The 27,465-nt window shown below is 35.2% G+C and overlaps 2 protein-coding genes across 2 annotated transcripts; one reads left to right on the top strand and one right to left on the bottom strand.

Annotated features, from left to right (window-relative positions):
• Positions 1 to 1,603: 1,603 nt before the first annotated feature.
• Positions 1,604 to 12,597, top strand: LOC135623574 (triosephosphate isomerase, chloroplastic-like). The gene is made up of 9 exons (XM_065126701.1): positions 1,604 to 1,888; positions 3,076 to 3,102; positions 6,398 to 6,467; positions 6,732 to 6,855; positions 8,430 to 8,514; positions 8,638 to 8,770; positions 8,890 to 9,063; positions 10,026 to 10,108; positions 12,334 to 12,597. Exons 1-9 carry the CDS (start codon positions 1,712 to 1,714, stop codon positions 12,388 to 12,390), a joined length of 930 nt encoding a protein of 309 aa, XP_064982773.1. The 5' UTR covers positions 1,604 to 1,711; the 3' UTR covers positions 12,391 to 12,597.
• An 8,196-nt stretch (positions 12,598 to 20,793) lies between these two features.
• On the bottom strand, positions 20,794 to 25,325 carry LOC135623573 (uncharacterized). The gene is made up of 3 exons (XM_065126700.1): positions 25,151 to 25,325; positions 23,992 to 24,568; positions 20,794 to 21,211 (listed from the first exon to the last, which is right to left on the bottom strand). The coding sequence occupies exons 2-3, from the start codon at positions 24,548 to 24,550 to the stop codon at positions 20,982 to 20,984; spliced, it is 789 nt and encodes a 262-aa protein (XP_064982772.1). The 5' UTR covers positions 24,551 to 24,568; positions 25,151 to 25,325; the 3' UTR covers positions 20,794 to 20,981.
• Between the last annotated feature and the right edge of the window lie 2,140 nt (positions 25,326 to 27,465).

Here is a 27,465-nt window from a genome sequence, read left to right as displayed (position 1 = left end):
ACATAGCAAAAAAAAGGAAGAAAACCTTGTCATATTCGTTTATCTCTAGTCCTCTTAATTTGTTCTCTTTAACAATATTATAAAATCATTTGCTGTATATTACCAACGTAATATGATGTATAATTACGTTTAGTTTTAAAAATATTATTGAATTTAGGATCTAATCAGCGATCAATGACCCAACAACAATGTGATAGGATCGATATTCATTCTATTTCTAATAATTATATGAAACCATATTTGTGAGTGTCTTGATTATTATTTATCTGATAAGTATTAGTTATAAATTCTCTTCGAAACTATAAACTTATCATCTATGTCTTAATCGTTATATGTTATCTATTATTAACATTTGATTTGATTGATTGTCTCATTAATGGATATTGCAAAGCCAACTAGGTTAGAGATCACTTGTGTTACAAGATTGATGTTGGAAACAGGTTGAAATATGTATATATATATATATATATATATACATATATATATATATACATATATACATATACATATATATATGTATATATATATACATATACATATATATATACATATATATATACATATATATATATATATGTATATATATACATATATATATACATATATATATATATACATATATATATACATATACATATATATATATATACATATATATATACATATATATATATATATATATATATATATATATATATATATACATATATATATATATATACATATACATATACAACCGAGTATTAGATTGATATTAATGTGACATTCAAATATTAATGTGTTATTTTTTTTAATCATTTATCGCCTATTGCGTGAACAAATGTAGTCATCACATCCAAAATCACAAATTCTTATAGTTACTAAATTAAAATTTATCTTTTTTTAAAGGACCATTGGTCTAATATTTCAAACCCTAAACACACTTGTGCTTACTCACTATATTAAATCCGAGCATTTTGGTGCTAAGCTTAATTTCGTACCAAAATCGTGATATTCTATATTCATGATCGAGCTTGGCCGGTTAAGCCAAGGAAGCTTCTTTAACTCGAATCAGGGTTCCATTTCGGGATCTTGATATCCTAATAATCCGAATCTTGGCGCAAGACGTCTTCGTCGTGGTTCCACGAAATAGTTTACCCGCGTTACGTACCATGCTCTGCATTCTGCATTAAAATTTGTGGGATTCGCATGATGCATAATCTACTCCGGAGTACGGACCCAATGCATTAAAACATGGTGGGTCCATGTAACACGTGGCAGATATGGTTCTCTTTCTGAGGGAGGAGAATATGTTGGGGTGCAGTCTTGGGACGCTTAACTTGACACTTTTCACTTCGGGGCCCCGATCCAAGAACCAGTAGAGCCGCTCCACGATTTCGAATACCAAACAGCTCTATGCACGTATAAGAACACAAGTAAACCCTCACAATCCCGTTAACTGTAGTCGTGTCGGGTTACGGATCTCATCAAATGGTTTTCTGCTGACGTGACCATAACAGCAATTACGTGTCGGATCGTTGGATTCTTCGATCAGTAAATCCCGGGATATACGTGTCCGAGAAAGAGTGGGGCTTCAGCGTTATCCGATAATTTGTTTTCTCCACCAAACATCTCCCGAGTGGGAAAGCAAAACACGAGAGGAAGGGTTTGGTGAGGCGATCGAAAGAGAGAGAGAGAGAGAGAGAGAGAGGAGAGAGAGGGAAGCAAAGCAATGGCGGCGACGGCGTCATCTCTGGCATCGCAGTTCTCGGGGCTCCGCCGGGAGGTCCTCTCGCGCGAGGCCGCCCCTTCCACCGCCCTCTTCCTCCGCAGCGTTCACTCCCGGATCCGCCTCCCTGCTTCCTGCCGCCCTCCTCGGGGCGTCGTGGCCATGGCCGGCACCGGAAAGGTCCCGCCTCTTCCATCATCACGTGAATATTGCTTGATTGAAGCATCTAATTTTTTTGAGTGGGAGGAATGTCGAAGCAGAATGGATTTATTCACGTTGGAAATCAAGGAAAGATCACATTTGGGAACTAGTCTGAGTATTATTATTTGATGGCCGATATAGTCTATGCGATGACCCAACGAGTACCAATATTTAGTAACACTTTTTCTTTATATTACTTCTGGGGACAGGAATTCGTGTAGCAATAATATACTCCTTCGAAGTGAAAAATAAGGCAAGGTATTGAATGCGATAGATATTCTTAAGCTGTAGTTAAATGTTACCTTGATGGTTTTAGCTTATTGTCAGGACCACTTACTTAGAGATTTTTAAATCCATGTCTGTCTTTTAGATTTGTGAATTCAGTCATGAGAATGTGTTTGTGCGAATGTACATTTGATACTAGGTGCGTTTGCATACAATATGATGATGTGGTCGAACTTTATGACCATATGTTGGCCATTAGTTGTTTTATAGTTCATCAAGAACTTTTGCGACAATGAATTTAGTTGCCCACTAAAGAATGCTGCTGGTATATGTTTATTGTGGGTGCTCATTTGCTAGGTATATGTACATGGGCTTTTCTTGTACTGAATCAGTATATCTCTATGAAGTACATAGTTTGCCAAAGAAGGAAAGTGGGGGGTGATGTTACTTTCATGGTAGAAATTTCATGACAGGACCTTTTAGTGGCTATCAATCGGTGAAAGATGGTGCGATGATGTACAGGATGGACAGTGTGGATCTATTAGGATTCAATTTTGCTGGACTTACAGAGGGTTGTGTTGTTAGATGAGCCACTACCTCTTTATGTCTATCTCTTTGGTAAATCTTTTGCAGTTTTTGGGATATTTATTGTTATCTTATGTTTCTTGCTCTTATATACTTGTACATGGTGATAGAAAGCAAACTACTTATCACTTATACAAGAAAATGAGATATTTTGTTAATGCTATATATATCTGTTTCTTTCCTGTAAATATATAAATTTCGTTTTCATTATTTAAGTAAACAGGCATCAACATGCAACACAGAGTACAGGTATATATGTATGCACAAATTGAAGATTTTCTTTATGGATTTGTGATGCTCTTACAGTCTTACTAATCTGTGTTCTATCTGATATTTTGCTTTTCATGTGCTTGCAGTTTTTTGTTGGAGGCAACTGGAAATGTGTAAGTTCAAACATTTCACTTCTTTTTTTGTTCTGTTTTCTTTTCCATTTTCTTGGGGTCAATGGAAACAGTTCATTGTGAGATTACACATAATGTTTTACAGTCAAAATTTCATTTCCTGTGCATCTTTTAGAATCTGTTCTTGTTCTTAAGAGTGGCAGCTTTTTCCCATCAGGATAATTTTAAATAATCAACGACAGGAGATCATTGGATAAATAGTCTTGCAGTTGTGATGGTTAACATCACGGAAATTTAGTCATGAATTTTGACACTAAATTACACACCATTTGGAGCATATATAACTAGCCTGAACTTTATAGAACAAGGATGCTGGGTAGGGCTTTAAACCAGAAAAGTGAAGTATAATAATTTCTATTTGCCTTGTTAGTAGACTTGTAATTACAGGAAGTTTTAGTAAGAGATCGTTTGTCAAATAAACATTAAAGTTCTGCGAGTTCGAAGTTAAATTAGAAGAGTTGTTTATCTATGACAACTAAGTTTACTACTTTTTTTGTAGTACTGTGGTTTTACCTTCATTATCAAGTCTGATAAACTGGTTGTCAATTTATTTTCTAAATGGGATTTGTTTCTCCCGAAAAGAAGTAACCAGTATATGATTTCTACTTCTAGATAATATAAAGCTTTGCTCAAACACATCCAACACATTAGAAACTAACCAGTCCTCCATTCATGGTTGTTACTTGTTGGTATTCATAGTTGTTACTTCTTGGTATTTATGCCAATAAAATTTCATGATCATCACCAATTTGCTGCCCTACTTTTGTGTTTGACTTTAGATGCTGTCTACATTGATCAGGGATAGCATTTTCTTTAGAGACTGTAATCTTAAGTTATATATGTTGACTTTTATGAGTCTTGTCATCTACATAATAGATCAGGAGAATCTCTAGAAGCATGGGAAGGCTGATTTTGTAGACGTTCTGATTGAGAAATTATATGCTAAACTGAATGCAAAAGGATGATTTTGTTTACTTAACATTCTTACAATTTTTTGGTACCTGTCAATCCATCAAAAAGCTATGCCCATTAGATGGGACTGACTCTACACAGTTACATTTTAATACTCCCCTTCAGATGTGTACTACATGCAACTTGTATTAAATGAGGATGTAAATTATGCTGTGTGAGTATTGAACAGAGGATCTCCTGCTCTTTTTTTGACCCCTGCCATTCCATCTAAAAGTTTAAGCCTAAGACATGACAAGGTTTATATTCTTGTAGTCCAAGCTATATTTCATTACCATAGTTCGTTCTAACTTGCTTTCTTATTTTTATAGTCCAAGCTATAACAGTAGGATGTCATGGAGAATGATACACAGTGAAAAAAAAAAAAAATCAAAAGTTGACTCTCAGATAGAGAACTGTCTTGTTAAGCAGGCTTTGGTGTACTACTGAAGTAATGATCAAGTAATACAAATATCTTATATTGAACACAAGAAATTCATGAATAGGATGCATCATGCTTTTTTTTCTTCTTGGATAAGTATTCCATCTTGTTGACAATACAATTGAGGAAAAATCATTTGAGGTGATATGGACATGCTTGGAGAAGACTTGTCTTGGTTTTACGAAGTGAGTTGATCAGGACTTATGGTGCAAAAGCAGCAAAGTGATATTTAAGAAAACTTTATTATAAGCAAGAAAAATAAATTTTGCTACTCTTAGTTTAACTTGGAAGATTGCCTCACATAGCACTCATGGTGGGAAAAAAATCGATGTAGGCGACCTGAATGGAACTCTAATGCTCATTTGTTGTTGTTGTTGTTTAGATGTTCCATTTCTGGTGTAAAACATGATATTAAGCAAATATAGAGATTCATGAAGAATAAGATATATGACCATTTCTTAGCAAAACATATAATAGGGCTTGAGTGGACATATACAGTAAAAGAAGACATGGATCTATAAAGAATGACGGGAAGTCTGTAGAAGCATCATTTCCGGAGTTTGATTTGAATAGCATATTTTAACTTTAGTTTAATATCTTCACTTTGGAAAGGATTACATGCTATTGACTTAACACCAGGTATAATTTGATCCTAACGGTTGTGAGTTTTCTTGACTTTGTGTGGCCAACTATGACTGTCACAACCTAAATTGACATTAAAATTGACCCATAAACTTGATAGGCATAAAATCATGTGGGCTAAAGGCCCCAAACTGCACTATGATGTCCAAGTTAATGGTTTTTGGTCAATGATCTCTATATTATCATAATCATCCTCCCACATCAGTTGTGGATGTGGAGCTAATCTCCCATACTTGAAGGGATGGCCTCGCCAAGATCCAAAACCAGCATTCGGGTGACTCCACACTATCTCTAGCATCATCCATAGTGCTCCTTTTTAACTTAAGCCTTGTTGTAATACCTAGTACTAAATAGGCTCTGTTTTTCTTGTCATGATCTGGTTCAATCCCATTTTATGTGGTTTAAACTTTAAAGTACTGAAGCCCAATTTAATGGTACTAGGTCCATGTAGCCTTATGTATCATCATAGATATCCTCCAATATTGAATTATGACTATTTGCAGTGTCAAAGTGACATTTGTGACATTTAAATCACTTTATCATGACTTCTGGAATCAACTTTGGCTGTATAAGCTAGGCATGAGAAAAGTAGTTCATGTTTTTACACTAGAATGGCTGATTTAACTTTAGTGAGTCTTGTATGAGTTTTTTGCTACAGATACCTGTAGTTGTGTAGTCTATAGCTGAGGCAGTTTTCTTTTTTTGTGTATTTGTCATTCTGCAAGTTCTAATATTTCTCTCAGTAATATGTAGAATTTGAGTAGGTTTATTTTCATGGAGTAAAATGTAAATTTTATGGCTTGAGTTTCTATGGATATTTCATTTTTTTAATGCAATGTTTGTATATGTTCTTTCTTCATTCTTGTATGTTAACAGGATTTTAGAGTTCTTAAACTGACAAATGTTATTTAGTATTTTCCTTTGTTCTCTTGGATATTTACCATTAAACTGAAGTGGTTTGTCTTTGTTATATGTATGACATTGTTTCTTAGTGCATCTTGGCTTTGTTGGAAATTGACAAAATCTTTGAACATATGATAACTTGGATATGATGGTAACCATTCTCCCTTCTCAGAAATTAACCACAATCTCTAAAATTGATGCTAATATCTCGACTCTTAAAGTTCATCATTGGTTCCAAGACTCAAGTTTTCTCAGTTACCTCTTCATATATTGTATTTCTGATGTATCTTTTTCTTATACTATATTACATAACTTATGGCTTGATTCTTTTTGTTTTCCTAGAATGGGACGAGGGATTCGATTACTAAACTTGTTGCTGATTTGAATGATGCAAAGTTGGAAACTGATGTAGGTGAGATTATTAATCATCCTCATTATACAATTGTATGCTTTGCAAACTTGTTATGTGACTATATGCTTCATTTGGCATGATCTGCAACACAATACATATACTTGCGCCTCCCTTACCAGATGTAGGCCAATACTTTAGTCTGTTCCATGTGAACTATACTGAGATGAAAGAGATTTCCAAGTGTGATTTGTAATTATCTTACTGCAGATTCTACTATGTGATTTTGAAATGTTCTTACTCTAATTTGACATGGCAATAATGCAGATATTGTTGTAGCGCCTCCATATATCTATATTGACCAGGTCAAGCAATCATTGACCGATCGTATTGAGATATCTGCTCAGAATTCCTGGATTGGGAAAGGTGGAGCTTTCACAGGAGAAATCAGGTCACCACAACTGAAAATTTTCGGTTGATGGTTTCTATGTGCAATTATCATTTATTTAATAGTATAACAATCACTACAGATTTACTTAATTTCATGTTTAAGAATGTATTTTCTTTGTTACATGTGTGAAGATTTAATATTAAAAGAGGAAAGTCTAAATCATGGACTTAGATTAATGAACTTTCATGAAATGGGTTATAAGGAACTACTTATACATAGTGACATCCTCACTTAAGGTATTTTACTACATAGTAGGCTGGAAGATTGATAGCTATTCCTGAGGTACTATAAATAGAGAGCAAGAAGAGAACCTTAGTGCATGATGCACCCACTATTGTTGGTTAAAGGGTCAGATCGAGCCTTGCCCCTACATGAGAATAGATTGTTAACAAGTTTGCACAATAACAAACTCATGATGCCTAAAAGCATGGTATCTATTAATTTTACCCATGAAATTATCACACCTTAGAAGTTCATGTGATAATTAAACAACTATGATGATCTTTTGTTGAATATTAAAATAGTGGATCATGATTCTTCCAAATGAAAAGTTAGATACTATTGCAGGTGCTAACTACTATTCTTTCTCTTTATTAGGTGAGTGTGTTTTTATTGTTGACACATAAGTTGTTTGGTTGACTCAGGCTTTATTAGGATGCATGTACTGATTGAACTCTCTAATAGGAAGCTGCTATTATAGCTTTCCATGTAGATGATGAAGTTTTAGTGGCAATGGATGTACTCGGGCAAATGAAGTTTTTTTCCTCAATATTTCAACGAAAGATGGTAGAACAATTGCCAATAGCATCTAACATCCTGCTATTGCTTGAGAATGAGTCTTGAAGAACAATAGTATAGCAGCATCTCACATCCTGTTATTGCATGAGACTGTCTTGAATTATAATAGTGAAGTCTTCATGGACTTGCATAACACTAACACATTTGGAGCCACATATATGCTCCGTCTTTAAGTATCTGCAACTAAGCAAGTCTCATAATGCTTCAACTATTTTCAACTAAATCGAAGCATCTTCATCTACAATGTTCCACACTCGATTCCTGATCCAAGAGCATTAACACGCCTGCACTGAGTTAGTATGTTGGCACCAGTGATAATATATGAATTCAGCCTGTTATCAGTTCAACTACCTGAACCTGTAGATTTCTGCTGAGCATAAAAAGATATGAGTTCTCATTTATTCATACAATATTATGCATGTCAATTCCTAATCGTCCCGTCATACTACCTTTGCATATAAGGTAGTGCTCTTCTGTGCTATATTCGAATCTGAGATATCTTTGATTGCAATATGTAGTCTTTGCTTTCTGTATTTCATATTCAATACCTTAGCCTTTTGTGAACCGACTTTAGTGGTCATATTGGAAAAGATCCCAATATTAATGTGATCGTTTATTGTAGCTGACAGCCTATATCTTTTTGAATATTGTCTTTGGACAGTAACATCTTGCACATGCAGAGAAGCTTGCAACCTTACCTTTCTGTTTTCAGAATCTTATTTTGTTTTATCAGCTGAACATGTCATATAATCACTTATGTCGATTTTGATTTACAGTGCAGAGCAGTTGGTAGATATTGGTTGCAAGTGGGTTATTCTAGGCCATTCTGAGCGCAGACACGTTATTGGTGAGGATGACCAGGTACCCATTTTAGATGATTTTTGAATGTAAGATATACTTATAATCTTCTGGATAATTTACTGAATAGGTTAAGGAATTCACTTATCTCAAGTTTATTATTGTAATAAAAGTTTTTGATTCCAGTTTATTGGGAAGAAGGCTGCATATGCTTTGAGCCAGAATCTTAAGGTAATTGCTTGTATAGGAGAGAAACTTGAAGAGAGAGAAGCAGGAAAAACCTTTGATGTCTGTTTCCAGCAGATGAAAGCGTTTGCAGGTATTGTTCAACTTATACTTTACCCAAACAACACAATACATTTGTGCTGTTTATGGGGAAAAAAAAGTAGGAGCCACAGCTGCAGAATTATGCTCAATGCCCTTAATCATTTATCACAGATAGCATATCGAATTGGACGGATGTTGTTATCGCATATGAGCCTGTATGGGCTATTGGCACTGGAAAAGTGGCTACTCCCCAGCAGGCTCAAGAAGTGCACCTAGCTGTGCGTGATTGGCTTAAGAAGAATGTCTCAGCTGAAGTTGCTTCTTCCACTCGTATCATCTATGGAGGTAATCTTTATAGCTTTTTATCTGCATGACAAATTTCACTTATCACAAATCTAATGAATCCAGTATCATTGTGATTTTTTACATTTGAAATGTGAAATTTCACTTCTCCGCCAGACTGGGAAACCATTACTGGTCTTTACAGAGAAAACTTTGCCAATGCTTATAATTTCATCATTCTGTTGGTATACTGGTACTTCTGGTACTTGGGTAGAATTTGTGGTTTCTTTTTCCTTTTAGTGCTTGAAATTTGACTAGACAATAATAAAAAAAGTAACTCAAATACCTGGTTATTGTAAGTGGAAGTCTTTAGCACCTGCATACTAACATAGCACTTCCTCTCCTTTCAGCTATTTCATCAAATACTTCATTTGACTTGAATTATCATCATCTTCATTGTCCAAAGTCCTTTAAGGTCATGAATAGTTACGATCATCTTTGTTGCTTGCATGCTTTCCATGGCTAATCAATAATGGGCAAGAAGTCTTCAGTATTGATATTTTCTATAGCAGAACACTGCTACTACTTGCATAATATTGTACTTATAATAGCTGGTTTTACATCTAGAGAAAATGGGAGAGTGGCCTTATCTTTCTGCGCAAACTTTTCATGATATTTTTGTCTAAGTTATTATAAAATAGAATATTAGCATGTTTGGGGTTTCTTTTCCTTCATGTAATTAAATTAAAGGTACCAGATTTTGCATTTGTGAAAGAACTATATTTGTTTGACAACTTCTAACCTGATTGATTAAGTTTGATTGCCATTATTCTTTCTTTTTACAACATTGATTTTCTTACGTGACCATTTTGTGGTAAACATTTTTGTGGACCAGTTTTGGGCTGCAATAAGGAACTTTTATTCTGTAAGCAGGAGAGATTTTTTTAAAGGAATTTCTAATTCATTTGATTCTTGAGCATTGGATAATTCATATTGCTAACAGAAACTGTCATGGCCTGTTCCAGGTTCTGTGAATGGGAACAATTGTTCAGAACTTGCTAAACAAGAAGATATTGATGGATTTCTTGTTGGAGGTGCCTCTCTAAAGGTACCATTAACTTTGCTGTTGTCGTGCTGCAATTTTGTTTGCTGAGACATTCATAGTTACTGATTCTCTGATATGGAGTTAACATTATAGAGCTTGATACCTGGGTTCAGAAGAAATTTATCTGCTCCCGCATGCTTGCTTAGTGAAATACATCTTGGTTCCCATTGGTTCTAACCATTGGGTAGATTATGTAATTTAGGATTTCTAAATTAGTTTTTGTTGAACAAACTACTCCATGAAGCACTTTTTTGAAGGTTTTAGCAATAAGCGGCTATTCTGTTCTTAGGAAAGCTTAACATCTTTAGGAAGCTATGTGGGAGAAGTTGCAATCTGGGATATATTTATTTTATTATAAGGTAATAGTTGCAACTGCAGATAACTGGAGTTGTTTATGGGTCTACCTAATCAATAACTTGCAAATAATACATTCACAAGCTATGATGCAACTACTACTATTTGTCCCTACGCACAGATTGTTGCAGTGCTGTGCTATAATTGCAGATAATACTATTTTGTCACTACATTCATAAGCTAAGTGCAGTTCTATAATTTCAGTCAGAACCAGTAAAACTTAATGCTTTCATTTCAAATATTCTTATTCCTCAAAATGGCACTTCTGAAATTTAATTAAGCATTTCTATAATCTATGTTCACCAAACCTTGCAATATGTGCAGATATGGCATTTGCTTCAGCCTTTATGAGTTGGCAATTAAATAGTATGTGCAGACCTTGTTTGTCTGTCGGTGTTATAAATTTTTGAGGTTAATGTTTAAACCTTTTTTCTTAGTGTTGTGACCTGCATTAAGTCATTGATATATTCACATCTATACATATTTGAACATTACTGCCTCTGTGCTTGCCTGAAGGGTATTTTGTGTATGTCAATGGAGGGCATAGGAAAAATCTGGGTATTTAAAGATTTCTGATAACATCTCTTAGGATATATGATGTGGATTGACCTTTCAACAGAGGATAACTTTTGAGGCAAGAAGTGTGGCTGAAATCAACAGAGGTAGAACATGAATGCTGGGAATCAGTGGAATTCATCATGCTTAGAAGAACAGAATATGAAATCAAACTTAAATCAAAATCTTTCAGAAAAGTTGCATATATATTACAGGTTTAGCTGTCCAATATCATATACTAGTTGCTGAATGTATGAAGCTATTCAGTACTTTAAAATGTAAATCTGATTAGATAATTACTATACTGAGTATCATTTAATACGACATGGAGTGATCTAACAATTATTGGAAGCATGCCATTCTTTGAAAATAGTTCCTATAAAGTTAAATGTAGCTTTGTGCAAGTATGATGTAATCATGGCAACTGAAAATATTTTTCTTGTGTGCATCATCACCTCTTGATGCATGTATCAGTAAAACCTATTAGTTAGAATGATAAAAACTGTCCAATGGTTATACTGGGATCTGAGTAAGAATGTTTGGTCTCATGCTCATATAAAGTGATATCTTCCTTTGCTACAGATAATATCTGGTACAGATAATATCTGGTATCCATGCTCCGAAGTTGTTCGAAGGCAGAAATCAGTAGATGAACAGTTAAAGCATGTTATACATTATTAACTTGTTTAATTGGGAACAAAATTTGGTTTTGCCAGTGAACATGGATCTCAGATGGAATATTAAAGACCAAGTTCAATCTTCTATGAGACAAATGCATGCGGTCTAGTTCAAAATTTTCTTTTTGTTTGCATTTGTTTCATCTTTTTAAGAATGACAAGTAACTTTGTTTTTCCTCTTTTGAGTTATATAACTTTTGATATCATATTCCTAGCTTCTGCTGATCTAAGTTTTCAAGATCCATTCACGCAAATTCAACTTGAATGCTGTTTTTAGCCCAAAAGTGCTGCAACTTATGCTTTTTATTATCTGTGTTTGAGTTTGGACACATTGTTTAGTTTGCACAAAATCGTATCTGTGATCATCAATCAGGAGGTTGCTTGTGTTTTTCTTCGTACATCCTGTTGTGGCCAAAGGCAATTTTTACTTGGTTAGTCTGTGTGGTGCATATTCTAATTAGGACTTGGATTAGCTTTGGTATCTCTATGATTAGTCATATATAACTCTAAAAGCCTCATGTCATACACAATCTAATAAAAGTTAGGAGATTGTACTGATATGTATATTGAATTTTCCTTCCAGAAATTAATTAATCCAAAGCTATTTGTACTAATTACTCCAACATTCACATGTTTGTGCAGGGACCAGAGTTTGCCATCATTGTCAATTCCGTGACCTCAAAGAAAGTTGCTGCTTGATGATCGCCATTCAACTCGAAGATGGACACGACAGGATCACAAATCGAAATCCGAAGTTCGGGTTGATGCTTGGCAATCTTATTCAGCTAAAAGAGTTTGGGAAGAAAACCTGAATCATAAGCATATGTGGTATATTGTAGCCCGATTTTGCCAACATTCTATCATACTTATATCAATAATTCGATATGTGATCTTGTTTTAAACTCATGCAAGGATTTCATTCGTTTATTTTTATTTTTGTTCTATTCTTAGTCATATTTGCTTATGTCCTTTATGTACACAGTGAGATTTGCATATCCACACTTTCTCACAATAAATATATCATAAATGCTAATTGATGTAATGGGCCAAAAGCAATGTTACATAACAATCAAGGTTTCGTTTCGAGCCGATTCAGACACCCTTTTCATCCTTCAGATGTTGGCTTGATTTGTAGGAATCTAATTAAGATCATCACTGATCGGCATCATTTTGCTAATTTGTTTGATATGTGTTCACATCTAGGCAAGATTTTTGTGGATTTAACTGTGGATTTTTGTGGATCTAATCTTACGGTTATCTTAAGATTATCTTAAGATTGTATCTGTCGATTCTATCATTGGTAGTGCATCTTTCGATTACATCTGTCGATTCTTTCTGGACATCATGAGCTCACCATATAGATCACAAAAGATATCTAACTCAATTATTGATTCCGAGTCAATTGAGGTCATTCTTCCACATGGGTCTCAAGTTGATTTCAATCGAAATAGAACTTGATTTCGATAGTCATTCTTCAACATGGGTCTCAAGTTGATTTCAATCGATATTGAACTCACTTGATTTCAATCTATGAGCCCCTTTAATAGTAAGCTCCTAATTATGGTCGTGGTATGTCAAATTCGAGATATGACAATGCCTAGGTAATTCGCTAGTGTTGTGTTGAGGTATTAGCCGCATGGTGTTGAGATATTGGTCTTATAACACTGAAGTTTTGGCCATATGGTACAAAGTGTCGACCACGTAATGTTGAGGTGTTAATCATATGGTGTGAAGGTGTCAGTCATATAGTATTGAGATATCAACAATATGATATTAAAGTATTGGTCATGTGATGCTAAAGTATTAACCATGTTGTTACGAACAAGGCTGTAAATAGGACGTTCGATATAATGCTCATGTATTTTCATGTCTTTAGTTTTATTCATACTTTACATAACATGTAGAGGGCTTGCAGTAGGTTTGATAACTCATTTTTGATTAACTTTTGTAGTTGTTTCTAACTTATAAACATAGGTTGTGTGCAGTCATCGCCTAGAGGTAAAACTACATAGAAATAAACCATCCAAGTAATCATTTTAAGGGTTTTCTAGCTTCGTAGAGTGGTGCGAAGTGTTAGCCAGCATAATATTTATGAGCTACCAGGGTGGCATAAGGCTGGATGGGCCTTTAGGGTAGTTTCTAGGGTTGGTTCGTTATCTTACTTTGCAATAATAACATGTGGGCACTTATAGGGACTTTTGACTATGGTGGACCACCTTAGACCCTTTGTTGTGCGACTGTTTAGAGTTTACGAAGTCTATGTTTGTAATTTATATTACTTATCAAGTGTTTGCTTAATGATTGCTTGTAGATGCCGAGTTAAATACTTTTTCTAATGTCTTCTCTTTTGTAGATCCTTAAGGGATCATAAGAGGTTTCGAGGAGGTTGACCATTTGCGCATAAACATGTAAGGGTGCCACACGACTTAGGCAAAATCAACTAAGTCTATGATAGATCGAATCAGAGCAGGATAAACACATTTAAAAACACTTGACATGCAAACGTGGGAGACATAGTAGAGCTGCATTGAGAGCGATCAGCAAACTCGACCATTTGGGGGAAACGAGCATAGAGATGTCGGAAAGAAGTCACTTAGATGAGATTAGCATTTAGAAGAATGACAAATCTTTCATACGAGAGGCAACATAAGGATAAGCGAGCTAGGAAGAACATATAGCACACAAACATTGGGATAGTTAAATTCGAGCTATAACTCGATGTTGGCAACCAAACTTGATAGTGCTCACGGCAAATGGGGTGCTTAGTAAAGAAAGAGATTGTGCAAAGAGGGATTGGTTGTTCGATGACCGAAAAAGTTATGCAAAGCTCACAAAGGTGAGGGGAATTGCTAACTTAAAGAATTTAGTACTCATCCATGAGCTTGTATATGGACAATGAACTGTCTTTGGCCTCCTAAAGTGATCGAAACTCACTACCATAGAGTATTAAAACCTTTTCATCGGCATGAAAAGGATATGCTCATAGGAGGCTGAAGTATACAATAAGTTCAGCATATTGCTAGGCCTTAAATGGTGTAGTAGTAGTTGTATTGACAAAAAGTCACGCTGTAGTAAGTGCTTTCACAAGGATAGAATAGTGCATAGTTCATTCAGCAAGACATAGTAGTCTAAGGGGAAGGTGGCCTCCGAAACTTCCAAAGGGAATGATGCGAAGAGAAAAGTTACTCCAATGAGATAGATATCTATGAGGGATAAATCTTAATTCTCTATAAGAAGAATCATATACAATGAACCGTACATGATGAGAAGAGGTATCTCATGATAAAAACTCCACAAAGCTTAATGGACCAAGTGAGTGGCAAGGAGTCATCGCATTATCTCGCATGAGATAATACTTTGGTGGACACATTGTGAGATCAAGTAGAGAAGTAACCCAAGATAACACCAAATGAAGATACACTTGGAGTCAATGTAAATATTGGACTCAACAAAGGGCTAACCCATGGAATGGTAGGTGTGAAAGCCACCATCAACATAATGAAAATCGAAGAGTGGAGTAACTTGGGTAGAACTTAGTGAAGTGTCCAAGCTGCATGATGAGAGTCAAAATGTAAGACAGAACATGGAGTGAAGGTACGAAACTTTCCTTAGACAGAGGTCAAGAACATAAACTCTTGTAGAGGCAAGATCGAGATCATGTCATTTAATGGATCCCTCATTATGATGGAGCAAACTCAACCTACATAGTGCTTAAGTTGAAAGGAGCTTCGAGACACATGCATCTTATCTCAGTGAAGCATTTAACGGAGGAATTATAGTGACTCAACTTGTGAAGGTAAAGTTTAGGTCATAAGGCCTTGGAACAGGGCAAGTGGATGCAGAGGCAGGTACTTTTGAAGAATATGTCGTAATATTGTCATTTGAGTTATCGTGAAAGAAGCGATGCACAACGAATATTGTATTTGAGGGGGGGGTGGTAGGGGTAAAGGTCCAGGATCCAAACAATAGCATACTAATTACAACAAAGTCAATGAACTTCGAGAGTTATTAGGTGATGGATTGTCCTAGAGATGTGCTTCATCCGGGTGTGACCCAAGAGCGAGTGGACGAAAGTTGATTGCTAAAGGAGCGAACATAATCAAATTAGGCGGAGGCCCTATGATATGCTAACAGATGGCACACATGAAGAGATCGTAGTCCGAGTTTATTTCATAAAGATCAGAATACAATAGAGATATCACTAGGAGGCGACATTGTGCAATGGATTATGGTAGAATAGTTCGAGATAAAGCGACACATGTGGAACAAGTCCCACGAAGGACTTGATCATACAGAGGTATAATCGGGAGTTATGGGAAGCTCCATTTTGGTAAACAACATAATGGCAAGAAGGGTTATAGATTTCATGCATGTATCAAATTTTATATCAAATGAAGGCCTTGGTCATCAGCATATGGAGGCCGTGTACCACTAAGGGGTGCACGTACTAGTGAGTCTCATAGGAGGCTTGATCATATAGAGGTATGATCAGAGCAGTTGGAGAGTTAGATTGCTCTAGAGCTCATATTCACTTAAGTCAGAGGACAAAGCCGAGTAAGCAAATATTGCTACCAAGGAATAAGAACGAAACAAAATCAATGTGAGCCCTATAACATGATGATGGAGGCCATGCATTTAAGTTGTAGTATATCTTTCCATCAACTAAGGGGAATTGCTCAGAGAACTGGTGTTGAAGAAAATGGTTGAAATGAGCGAGAAAATGATAATGAGTCCAAAGGACTTAACTACCTAAAACTAAGCATTGATTAGAATGCAAGTTGACTCAGAGGAGTGCCGTAATACTGTAGAAGCGTATCTACTGATTGCGAAGAAAGGGATACAGATGTAAGACAATAGATGGTAGGACCATAGGTATGTCAGTGCTATGGTATCGTAGAGATGGAACTTTCGAGAAGTCATCGATCCCTTGCTCTCATTGAGGGAGAGCATTGTTGAATCTCATATTTTTTATGATGAAATTAATTGATAAGTTTATGGACTAATATATTTTTGAGATAAGTGACATAAGAAATACTTCGATCACGGACTCGAACTATCAAAAGGCAAACTGTTAAAGTAGGAGAATCAGACATTATGCTAGAAAAAGTATCATATCGAAAATTGGACATTGAGCCAAAGGATTAGTCGAAATGCCAAAGATTAGACTTCATGCTATAAGTTTGAGCATTGTATTAGAAGGATCATGTATTGCGCTAAAAGATTGGATACCATGGAAAAGTTGACATGTCGATAGATCGAACGATATACCAAAGGAAAGGACGATATACCAAAGGTTTGGACAAAGTATTGGAAGATCAAATGACATGCAGGAATGACGTACAATGTGCTGAAAGCTAATAATTATGCCAGATATGTGGTTAGATTGTGCTGAAAGCTAATAAAGTAGGCAGTACGTGGTGCTATACTTTTCTACTCAGAGGAGTAAGCAATAGAGAAGACGATACAATCCTAAAGGGGACCCAAACTATTGGAGACTTACTCCAAATTGGGATGAAATTTTGCTTTTTTTTTTTTTTTAACTTCTTATATTCTAGAAGTTTAATGACAATAAGAAGGCAAATCGCAATAGTTAACACACAAGGAGTGCTAACACTTTAAGTGTTCCGGAAGTATAAGTAAAATGTAGGTGGAGTCTAGTAACTAGCTCAATGCATGGCGTACAACACTCGAAGATGCAAACAAAGTTAATTAACCTTTGTCTTCTTAACTCTTAAGAGAATGGGTGAAATAGAGTATCTCAATTTTCTTATTTATCTAGTAGAGGAGCTTTACACATGTTCAAAGACCTTTCGAAGAAACTTGGTGCAAGACAATAATTGTCAAATCCTCACTAATGGTGGTCGATGCTATTGAGAGTAAATTATCAACTTCATTTCTCAACAGAATGCCAATTGAAAACAAAAGTAATGTGAACCCACATAAAGGTAACAACTAAGTAGAAGAGGAGTCGATGGACAAGTTTTGTGAAGGAAAGACTCCAAAAACTTAAGTCTATGAGTCGATGCTCGTTAAAGCTACAACAAGCATCCACTCAGTTCAAGCGGTATGAGATGCTTGAAAGACTATTGTATAATAAGAAAGGTCTTTTCTTTCATCTAAAGGATCCATAGGAACCAACAAGGATTAACACAACTCAACCAACCCCACACCATAGTCAGAGTTATTGGTGAGTTGAGGCAGTATGACTGATTAACGCTCGATTACTCAATAATAGTGGTAGAGTGTAGTTAGGAGCTAAGAGGTACATTACAACTAAAGCAAAATATGAAAGATTCAGCAAAGACAAAGAGATGTAGTGTCTGCAAAGGCTTTGACGAGGACATCGAAGGAATAAGTGACGGAGAATATTATGAATAAAGTTATAAACAAGGTATTCGATGTAATGTTTATATATGTCTGTGTCTTTTGGTTATATTCATATTTTACATAGTATGTAGAGGGCTTATAGTAGGCTTGGTAGCTCCATTTTGATTGACTTTTGTAGTTGTTTCTGACTTGTAAACATAGGTTATGTGCAGTCATCATACAGAAGTAAAATTACCTAGAAATAAACCATCCAAGCAATCATTTTAGAGCTTCTCTAGCTCCATAGAGTGGCACAGAGTATTAGCCAGCATAACACCTAGGAGCTACCTAGGTGGCACGAGGTTGGATAGGCCTTTGGCATAGTGTCTAGGGTTGATTCATTGCCTTATTCCACAATAGTGTTATGTGGGCACTTGTGGTGACTTTTAGTTATGGCAAACCATCTTAAACCCTTTATCGTATGATTGTTCAGAGTTTGCGAAGTCTATGTTCAAAGCCATATCTATTATGAAGTGTTTGTTGAAATGGCTGCTTGTGAATCTCGAGTTAATTTTTTTCTCTAACTCGTCTTCTCTTTTATAGGTCCATAAGGGATCATAAGAAATTTCGAGAAAGCTGACCCTTTGTAAACGAACACACGAGGGTATAGCATAACTTAGATAAAACTAACTAAGTCCATAATAATGTGACAGTGAGGTGTCAGTCGTATGATACCAATGTTTTAGTCATTGGTATTTCAATCGTGTTAGAGTACTATTGTCGTGTTAGAGTATTTCAGACCGTTATTATCATGTTAGAGTACTTTTGGCTATTTCGATCGTGCTATCGTTGAATAAAACACTTTAAGTTGTTTCGATCACACTATTGTCGAAGGGAATGCTTTGGGTTATTTTGATCACGATGTCATCAAAGAAAACACTTTGAGTCATTTTGATCACGTTATCATCGAAAAAAGCACTACGAGTTGTTTTAGTTATGTTATCGTTAAAGGGAGTATTTCAAGTCATCTTGATCATGTTATCATTGAATGAAACACTTTAAACCATTTTGATCACACCTCTTATGCAAGAAAGATACTACTTCATAATAGATATGGTCACGGTAGGTGATACCATAATCCGACATGATTTGGATTATTCCGATGAACACCCTATGCTCAACCTAGTTAATTTTTTTTTAGCCTTGCCAAGTTAGTCCTCAAGCATTTATGAGATGAGCCATGAAAGCAGTGAATATATATATATAATGACTATTTAAGTCAAGAAATACTTCCCTTATAGACGTCTGAGTCTATTTGCTTTGGCTTGAAACCTCAGCAATCACGTTGAAGCAGACTACAGCTCACGATCGCGTGGTTGTGGTACTTGTACTATGCTATTGTAAGTCATGACGAACCTTATCTTGTTTAGACAATGATAATGTTTGACTTGTCGATGCATCTTGATGACTTGATAATATCGGGCCACTACTTGTCGAGGCATAAAGCACTACAGCTCCAAGCTCGTAGAGTGCTGCTTGGCCACGCTTCACTTTATAAACGGCAACTTGCAATAACGGTTCTATCACGCTGCCTTAACTCTTTATCGTCCTAAATAGTGATCAGCAACTGTAGCGGTTGGGGCTTCGGCTATGTTGGTACAGAGAGCAACCTTTTAGAGGTTAACTAAAACAAATCATCTCTCCGAGGTCATGTCATGTTGGTATCGGGAACTATCTCTTTAAGTATTTATTCATGATGATAGTACCAACTACCTCTTTAGAGGTTCTACCTTGTTGGTGTCGGGAGTCATCTCTTAGGACCCATACTATTGAGCTTCCAATATCCTTACTCTCACATTAATATCGATAATGGAAAAAGTGGCATGTCCTTTCAAAATTAAATACAATTATGATGTGTTCAATCCGAGATACGATAATACCCAATCAATTTGACCTCACTTTAAGATGTTGGTTGCATAGCACTTAGGTTGGACACGAGGCATTAAGGTGTTGATCACGTAGTCTTAATATGTCGATCATTTGATAATGAGATGTCAGACACACATGATTCTAAAGTATAATTCACGTAGCATTGAGATGTCGACCACATGATATTAAGATATCAATCATATAATACTAAGATATCAATCGTATGATAAAAAAATATTAGACATATGATACCAATCTCATGAGTATGAGATATCAATCATATCATTATTCTCATATTAATTAATAATATGCCAAGAAACAAAGTACATCATAATGATTGAACTAAGACCATATCCACATCCACCGAATGGAGCAACTCTCGTTTTTCCAGTTCGTCTTAGGAAAAAATGTGGTGAAGTATAGATACCATTTCTTTGTTATTCACGGATGTATTGGCAAAGATCGCTATTGAGCCAATTTACATAGTATTTTGAAAAGTTGAGATGAAAAAATAAAAGACCACAGATGGACAATCTAATTCATCATACATGATAAGCTACAATGATATTAGGACCCAAGGAATAATTTCAATGCATTTGCTTGCAACGAGATCACCGATCATAGATAAAACAGCCAAATGCACAAAGATATTCACGACATGGATAAAAAGATGAGTTAATTATATTATAAATTCTAAAGTATTCATTTAAATGTATGCATAATTTTCATAATTTCTGTTCATTTTGCAATGATTACTTCAATCTGACATACCACAATATCCATATGATTTGGTCACTGAATCGACATTGTTGGAGTCTTATTCGAAATGTGATATATATATATATATATATATATACACAGCAAAAATGAAGATCTAAATTGCAGCTATTTCAGCTGCATATTTAGTGGTTTGTACCTTCAAAGGAAAAAATAACATCAGCAGCTTGATTAAATGTTTACAGATGGGGAAGGAAGATTCAGATATGAATACAGCTGACTGTTTTCAGTTTTAGCCCTAAATTCTGAAATAAGGATATATAGATTGTTGTCGGATACTACACCTTGTGTTTTCTTTTAGATAGAATCACAGAACTGACAACTGATACTCCATCTCTTTTCGATGGAAGCCGATGTCTTGACCATTCTTCCAAGCTTTTGCAGTGAAGATCATTCATTTCGATGCACGGCCGTTTTTCTCGAATAATCCTCTCTGCACTTTTCCAATCTTCAGCCAGACCTAGTGCGACAAGAACGGCACACATCACGCAAACACTTCTACCATGACCTGTTGAATGTTCCAAGACAATTAACTTTCATGTCAAATCCATGGTACTGTTAAGGTCCTCTAAGCATGTCAAAAGTGATCTGGTGAGGCATAAGTAGATACAACATATATAATACATTTAAGACAATAGTATCGAGAAAATTATAATCCATTGTGTTAGTGCTTCAGAATATCAGAAAACATCATCCTAGACACCACTTGCAAAGTAAATGGTTCTTTACATATTATTGCACACTAACGATGACATATTCATGAAAACATGAACAAGAAGAGATTTACATGGTAGCACTTCAAGTAACTACAAGTTTAAAAAGGTCTTAACGAAGAAGGTGCAGACCAAACTTTGTATTTCTGGTTCCCATTGTCAGAATTGAGTTGAAGTTATGCAAGTACAACTACAGCCGAAGAAATGGAGCTGGATACAGATGAAGCTTATCAAAATTCAATCAAAAATTTGATTAGGTTATACCATTGGTTTTAGTTTAATTTAATAGGATTAAATGATTGGACATTAAAAAAGTTTATCCAATTAGTTTGTTTCCTTTTAGAGTCTGCAGATGGAATAATCCATCACCCTATGCCTTTTATTAGCTAAATCATTATTTGTGACATCAATCAATTTCAATATGATATGCTTGATCCATATCATATTCATCCAAGGTTGATCTGATTCTAGCTGGTTTAGGTTGAAATTGGCTTGCATCAGTCTAATTCAATCAGAATTAATATGTTTTAGGCAATTTAAGCCAATTGATATCCACAGAAAAAAAAAACAAGGGGAAGGAGTGGAAGGAGGAAATAGGAAAGTTAGAAGATGAGATGTGTGACATTAACGATGAATTTAGAAAAGATTATCCCACCACGAAATGTGTCATTTACTGCAATTATCAAATTCATCATTTACTAATTTGTCATGTAACCACCAACCTCTGGTCTCCCATCCCAACAATAGAAGGAAGATATGGAGCCAAAATATGTTGTAATATGATGATATAAATGATAGAAATACAACCATCAGAGTCAAATTTATTGAAACACTAAAACAGAAACAGATGCAGAAGCACTAGTGTCAAAGAGTAAACAAGCACATATGACCAACTAACTTATACAAGCAACTTTAGTCTACAAGTTGCAGCAACACTAAAAAAAGTTATCACAATGGTATATCTCAACACCTTGTAAGATGCTATGTTATGAGGGGATGACATACCGGTTACAATTATTTGAAACAACCCATCACAAACCATCTAGAAGTGCCTTAGACATGGCAAAAGTAATAGGAAATAGAAAATCAGAAGTGTATTACAAGTAAATTGCATTGAACTCCAACAAACAATTTGACATAAGCTGACATTTTCCTACTTCCTAGTACAAAAAAAACCAAGAAGTAGCCAAAGCTTCCTTTTTCTTTGCAATTCATTAAAAAATGCTTAAGTTTGCAAGAAGCGGCATTGTTTGCACTGTGAGTTTGTCTTGTAGATAAGTACTCATTTATCATCAATATCTGCAAACATAATCCACATGATTGAGATAGATCCTTTGGTGGAAATTGGGCAATAAAGGAACCATGACAAAATAAATTAGTGACTAGTTTCCTTCTAATGCTTTTTAGAAATGTATCTTCTAATATTTCAAATGTAATCAAAACAGATTTTATCCCATCTTTCGAAGAATTAAAATTTCCTTAAGATTTTACCAGTTTTTGCCATAATCTATTTCCTAGATTGTGATTCAAAATTAGGAAAAAAAATCATTTAAATTTCACTTTCATTTGAGCACAAACTGATATTGAAATAAAATATTTAATTCTAATATTTAGAGAGCAAGAGGTTTGACATTATTAATTTTTTTATCTAATTATCCTACCTAAACAGAAGCGAAATATATCATTTCCCTAATTTTGAATGACAATCTAGGAAATGGATCATGGCAAATAAGGTAAAATCCTACCTAAAAAAATTTTAGATATTAAAATTTTCTACCTAAGAAAATTAAATATTTTATTTCAATATCCTACTTAAACAGGTACCACCAAATGGAAGTGAAATCAATCATTTTCCTATTTTTGAATCAAAAATTTGAAAATGAAGTATGGCAAACAAGGGAAAATCCTAGCTAAGGAAATTTTAAATTTTGAAAAGATGAGAAATTTTAAATTTTGATTAAATAAAATCCAGAGAACAACAATTCATAAGCATCATGTAACACAAAACACTATTTTATCCTATGTCCTGTATATGCTGTATTCACATTACACAATCAGACACTTGAAGAGGCGTTTAAACAGTACAGATTAATTAAACATTGGCAACAATTTATATAATCTAAGGAAGGGCTTCATCTTATGTTCAAATGTAACAAGACTTCTCTGTATACCACCATTAATTTCAGAATTGCAGGCGATGAAATATGGTGTTTTTTGTTCACCAAACTACTTGTCATATTCAATCAACTAATATTATACATTTTCTTCCTTAATGAGTACTTGCAGCAGTCTCATGTATGACACATCTGCTCCTTCATATTTTGACTTATGGAAGATCAGCATGGAGTGCTACATGCTAATAATATATCTTAGTTTCTGATTAAATCACTAGTTAAACTATCCAAGAATATATATCTCAAGATCTAGACCATCCTTTGCGATGCAGGGGTGTTTCCTAATGTAACATAAATAATTAGTCAGATTGAACTAAAAATTTGGTCCATGCACAAACTAGTTGGCCAGATTATTTACTCATTATCATCTTTTCTGCAAGTTCAGACAATAGGATACTCACCAAAAGCACAATGGATGTATACAGGAACATTCTGAGTCCTTTTTCTGCACACCCAACGCACTGCCGACTCAATTTGTGATGGTTGAGGTGCTCTCGTATCCCAAGTAGCAACACACAAATATGCATTTGGAAGTGCAGAACTCCGTGGTAGTTCACATGTGCAATCAATCACTGCAGGTCTGCAAGGGGGCAAGTGTTCCAAGGAAGAAGGCCAACCTCCAACATACAAACCTTCAGAAATTTCACTATACAGTGGTTCCCGACTCTTCCATCTTCTCAAAGGCACAAATAACCGAATAAAGAACAAAAAAGGCCCAAATATAATCATTGACCAGAGTGGAAAGATCCCATCAGAGCTCTTTCCTAAAAGCAGGGGAAGATTCACTGCTGGATGAGATGCAATGGCAATTAAATATGCAACCAAGGAGGCATATAGAAGGGGTACAGGAATCAAGTTTACTCCAAGTTTTCTGGTGAAGTAAAATGCCAACAGCAAAACAGTAGCCTTCAACCCAATAAGTTTGGATATACCCATAGATATTCTTCTTCGACCAACCATTCTTCACGACTTGTTTACCTGTTTCAACAAAACAAAAGGCTGATTTCATCATCAAAATTGAAAATAGTGACCAAAATATCAACTTCAAAAGGTATAAACTTATTCATTGAAGATTTGATCTAATTAGGATTTCTCAAGGTCCACAAAAATATAATGCGCAAGAAAGATACTGAAACAGATGTGGGATGATTGCGACTAAAATATACTCGGTCCTCGGTAGAGAAAATCAAATTCCATATCCAAAACAAAACAATAACCTAAGTATACAGGAGGAAAGAGGGCAAAAGTAAAAGGGAATAGGCTTCATCATGAAACCGCCAAAACAAAGGCCTTTGGAGATAATTGACATGACGGAAGATAGCATGATTGTGTAATCTTGAAAAGCAGCAGTACGGATGATATTAGTACGGCGTCGTGATCCTAAATTTGACAGAAGACGGACTACAACTTTGACGTCGATACCAAATAACAAAACCAAAACCCTAAATCCAACTTACGACAGCAGAAGGGCATCAGTCGAAGGGGACGGGTTCAACCCTAATAAGCCAACATATTGAAGCTCTTACAGTAAAAAATAAGCCTCGACGAATAGGGATTTACCTCCTGCAAGAGAGACTGCCCGCAAGGAAGAAATCGGAAACACTCAAAGGGTGTATGATACAATTACCGACACGACGAAATCGAGAGGAGGAAAACAACGGGAGAAGAGAGAGAGAGAGAGGGAGAGATAGAGATCGCCGGCTTGGACAGGGACTTTAGGTCTCTCGAAACCATATCATCCGTACCTATATATATATATATATATATATATATATATATATATATAATATGTGTGTGTATATATATATATTCCTTCATATATATTTTGGTAATCATGGTTTAATAATAATATTTAGAGAGGTATAATCAAATATAGAAAGCACATACAACGTTTAAAAAATATTATTAAATATCGATAATGCCAAAAGAACACTTCAATTTAGTTTGCATAACAAAGCTGAAGTAGAGATCTAAAAAATCTTGAAGGAATCCTTCATTTTTAGTAATTATTTATTCTTCAACAAAATAAATCATAGTTATCAAAATCATATTAGACATGGATCGGATCACCTCTCGGGCTACTAAATATTGGCTAAACTAGTATAATTTATTTTATTAGTTAAATATATTAATAAATATTAATAAAAATTTTATAATATAATTAATAAATATATTTAGTCCTATGGTAATTGAGGAGCAGGCGAACTCAGGCCTTGTAAGCGTCAATCATTCTTTGTTTTTAAAGATACTTTTTAATGTCTAATATAATGGGTATCCAAACGAATAATATCTCTAAAGTTTATGTGCTTCAACTGTCAAAGATGAATAATGATTTCTAGATGACGTTTATGGTGGCTCACAAAGTCTTAGTTCATATCGAGAGACACTGGGGGAATCAAGGCTTTATAATTATTTTATTTTTATAAAAAAAGTCTAATTTTTAACCCATATCTTTTTTAAGTAACTTATAATCCATGTAATAATCTTGGATAGGATTATTGATGAAGTTTTGCCAAGTGAATGAATTTTAGACCTTATTAACAAAGAATTGGTGGATTTGTGCACCTTTGCTATTTAGATACCAAGAGCTTAAATCATTCAAAATTAATAACCTACGACTTTCCATAGTCATTAACTTAAGATACATTTCCAAATCAAATTCTAACAGACTTTGGACCCTAAAATACTTGGGCAAGCACGTAAGTGGATGTTTAATTGGTTTATCTAGCATTCCTTCCTGAGAAAATATTTTATAAAATAAAGATAAGAAAATATTTTTTATCTCATGGTGATGTGTCAAATTGGCAAGACTCTTAAAAGTCAAATTTTGATTGGTCCAAAATATTAATCATGTCAAATTTATATCAAACTACCTCTCCCTTCCTTATCAAAAAAATATTAATTATAATTAAACTTGAAATTTAAAAATTCTGAAATAGTATACCAAACATAATAATATCCCAATAAAATAATATTTTATGAACAATTAATTACTTGTTCTACTTTTAGCATATTCTGATATCAACATTGGATCTATATAGGATAGTCGCTTGTTCTTTATGTGCTCGAGGTTATATGGAGTGACATCACCCGATGTTGAGTGACTCGAGAAGCGCAGGGGCGATGTTACGTAGCACAAGACTAAATAGATAGGTTTGTGCTTGCACCAAGCGTACTGTCATGGACTTAGCTGATTTTGCCTAAGTCGTGCGGCACCCTTGCGTGTCTGTCCATAAAGGTCAGCCTCCCTGAAGCCTCTCATGGTCCCTTAGGACCTACAAAAGAGAAAATGGGTTAGAGAGAACGCCTCACTCGGGATCCACAAGCAAACATTTCCGAAAACACTTTATAGACAATGTAAATTACAAACAAACTTTACAAGCTCTGAACAGTTGCACAACAAAGGGTCAAAATGATTTATTACGGATCGAAAATCTCTCACAAGTGTCCACATAATACAACCTTTATTTACAAGCCTAAAGCGGCCACCAAACCTAACTAAAATGAGACTATTAAGCCTTCGGTCATCCCTCTACATGCTGTGCAAAGTATGAACATACCAAAAGATACGGACATACATAAGCATTACATCAAACATTCTGTTTTGAAGTTTGTCCGTGACATTCTCCCCCACTTATTCCTTCGACGTTCTCGTCGAAGCCTTTACCGACATTACAACTCCTCGCCTTTGCTGAGTCTTCAATCTTCTGCTCCAACTGCAATGCGCCTCTTGGCTCCCAACTATTCTCCGCTACTATTTTTTGAGTGGTCGAACCTTTGATCTGCCATGCTGCTTCAACTCGCCAATGACTCTAACTCTAATGTGGGGTTGGCTAAGTTGTGTTAATCCCTGTTGATTCTTGTGGATCCAACAG

Source organism: Musa acuminata, chromosome BXJ2-9 (assembly GCF_036884655.1).
Source record: "Musa acuminata AAA Group cultivar baxijiao chromosome BXJ2-9, Cavendish_Baxijiao_AAA, whole genome shotgun sequence".
Taxonomy (NCBI): Eukaryota; Viridiplantae; Streptophyta; class Magnoliopsida; order Zingiberales; family Musaceae; genus Musa; species Musa acuminata.
Note: the sequence above shows the minus strand (reverse complement) of the source record. Positions and strands in the feature narration are given on the sequence as shown.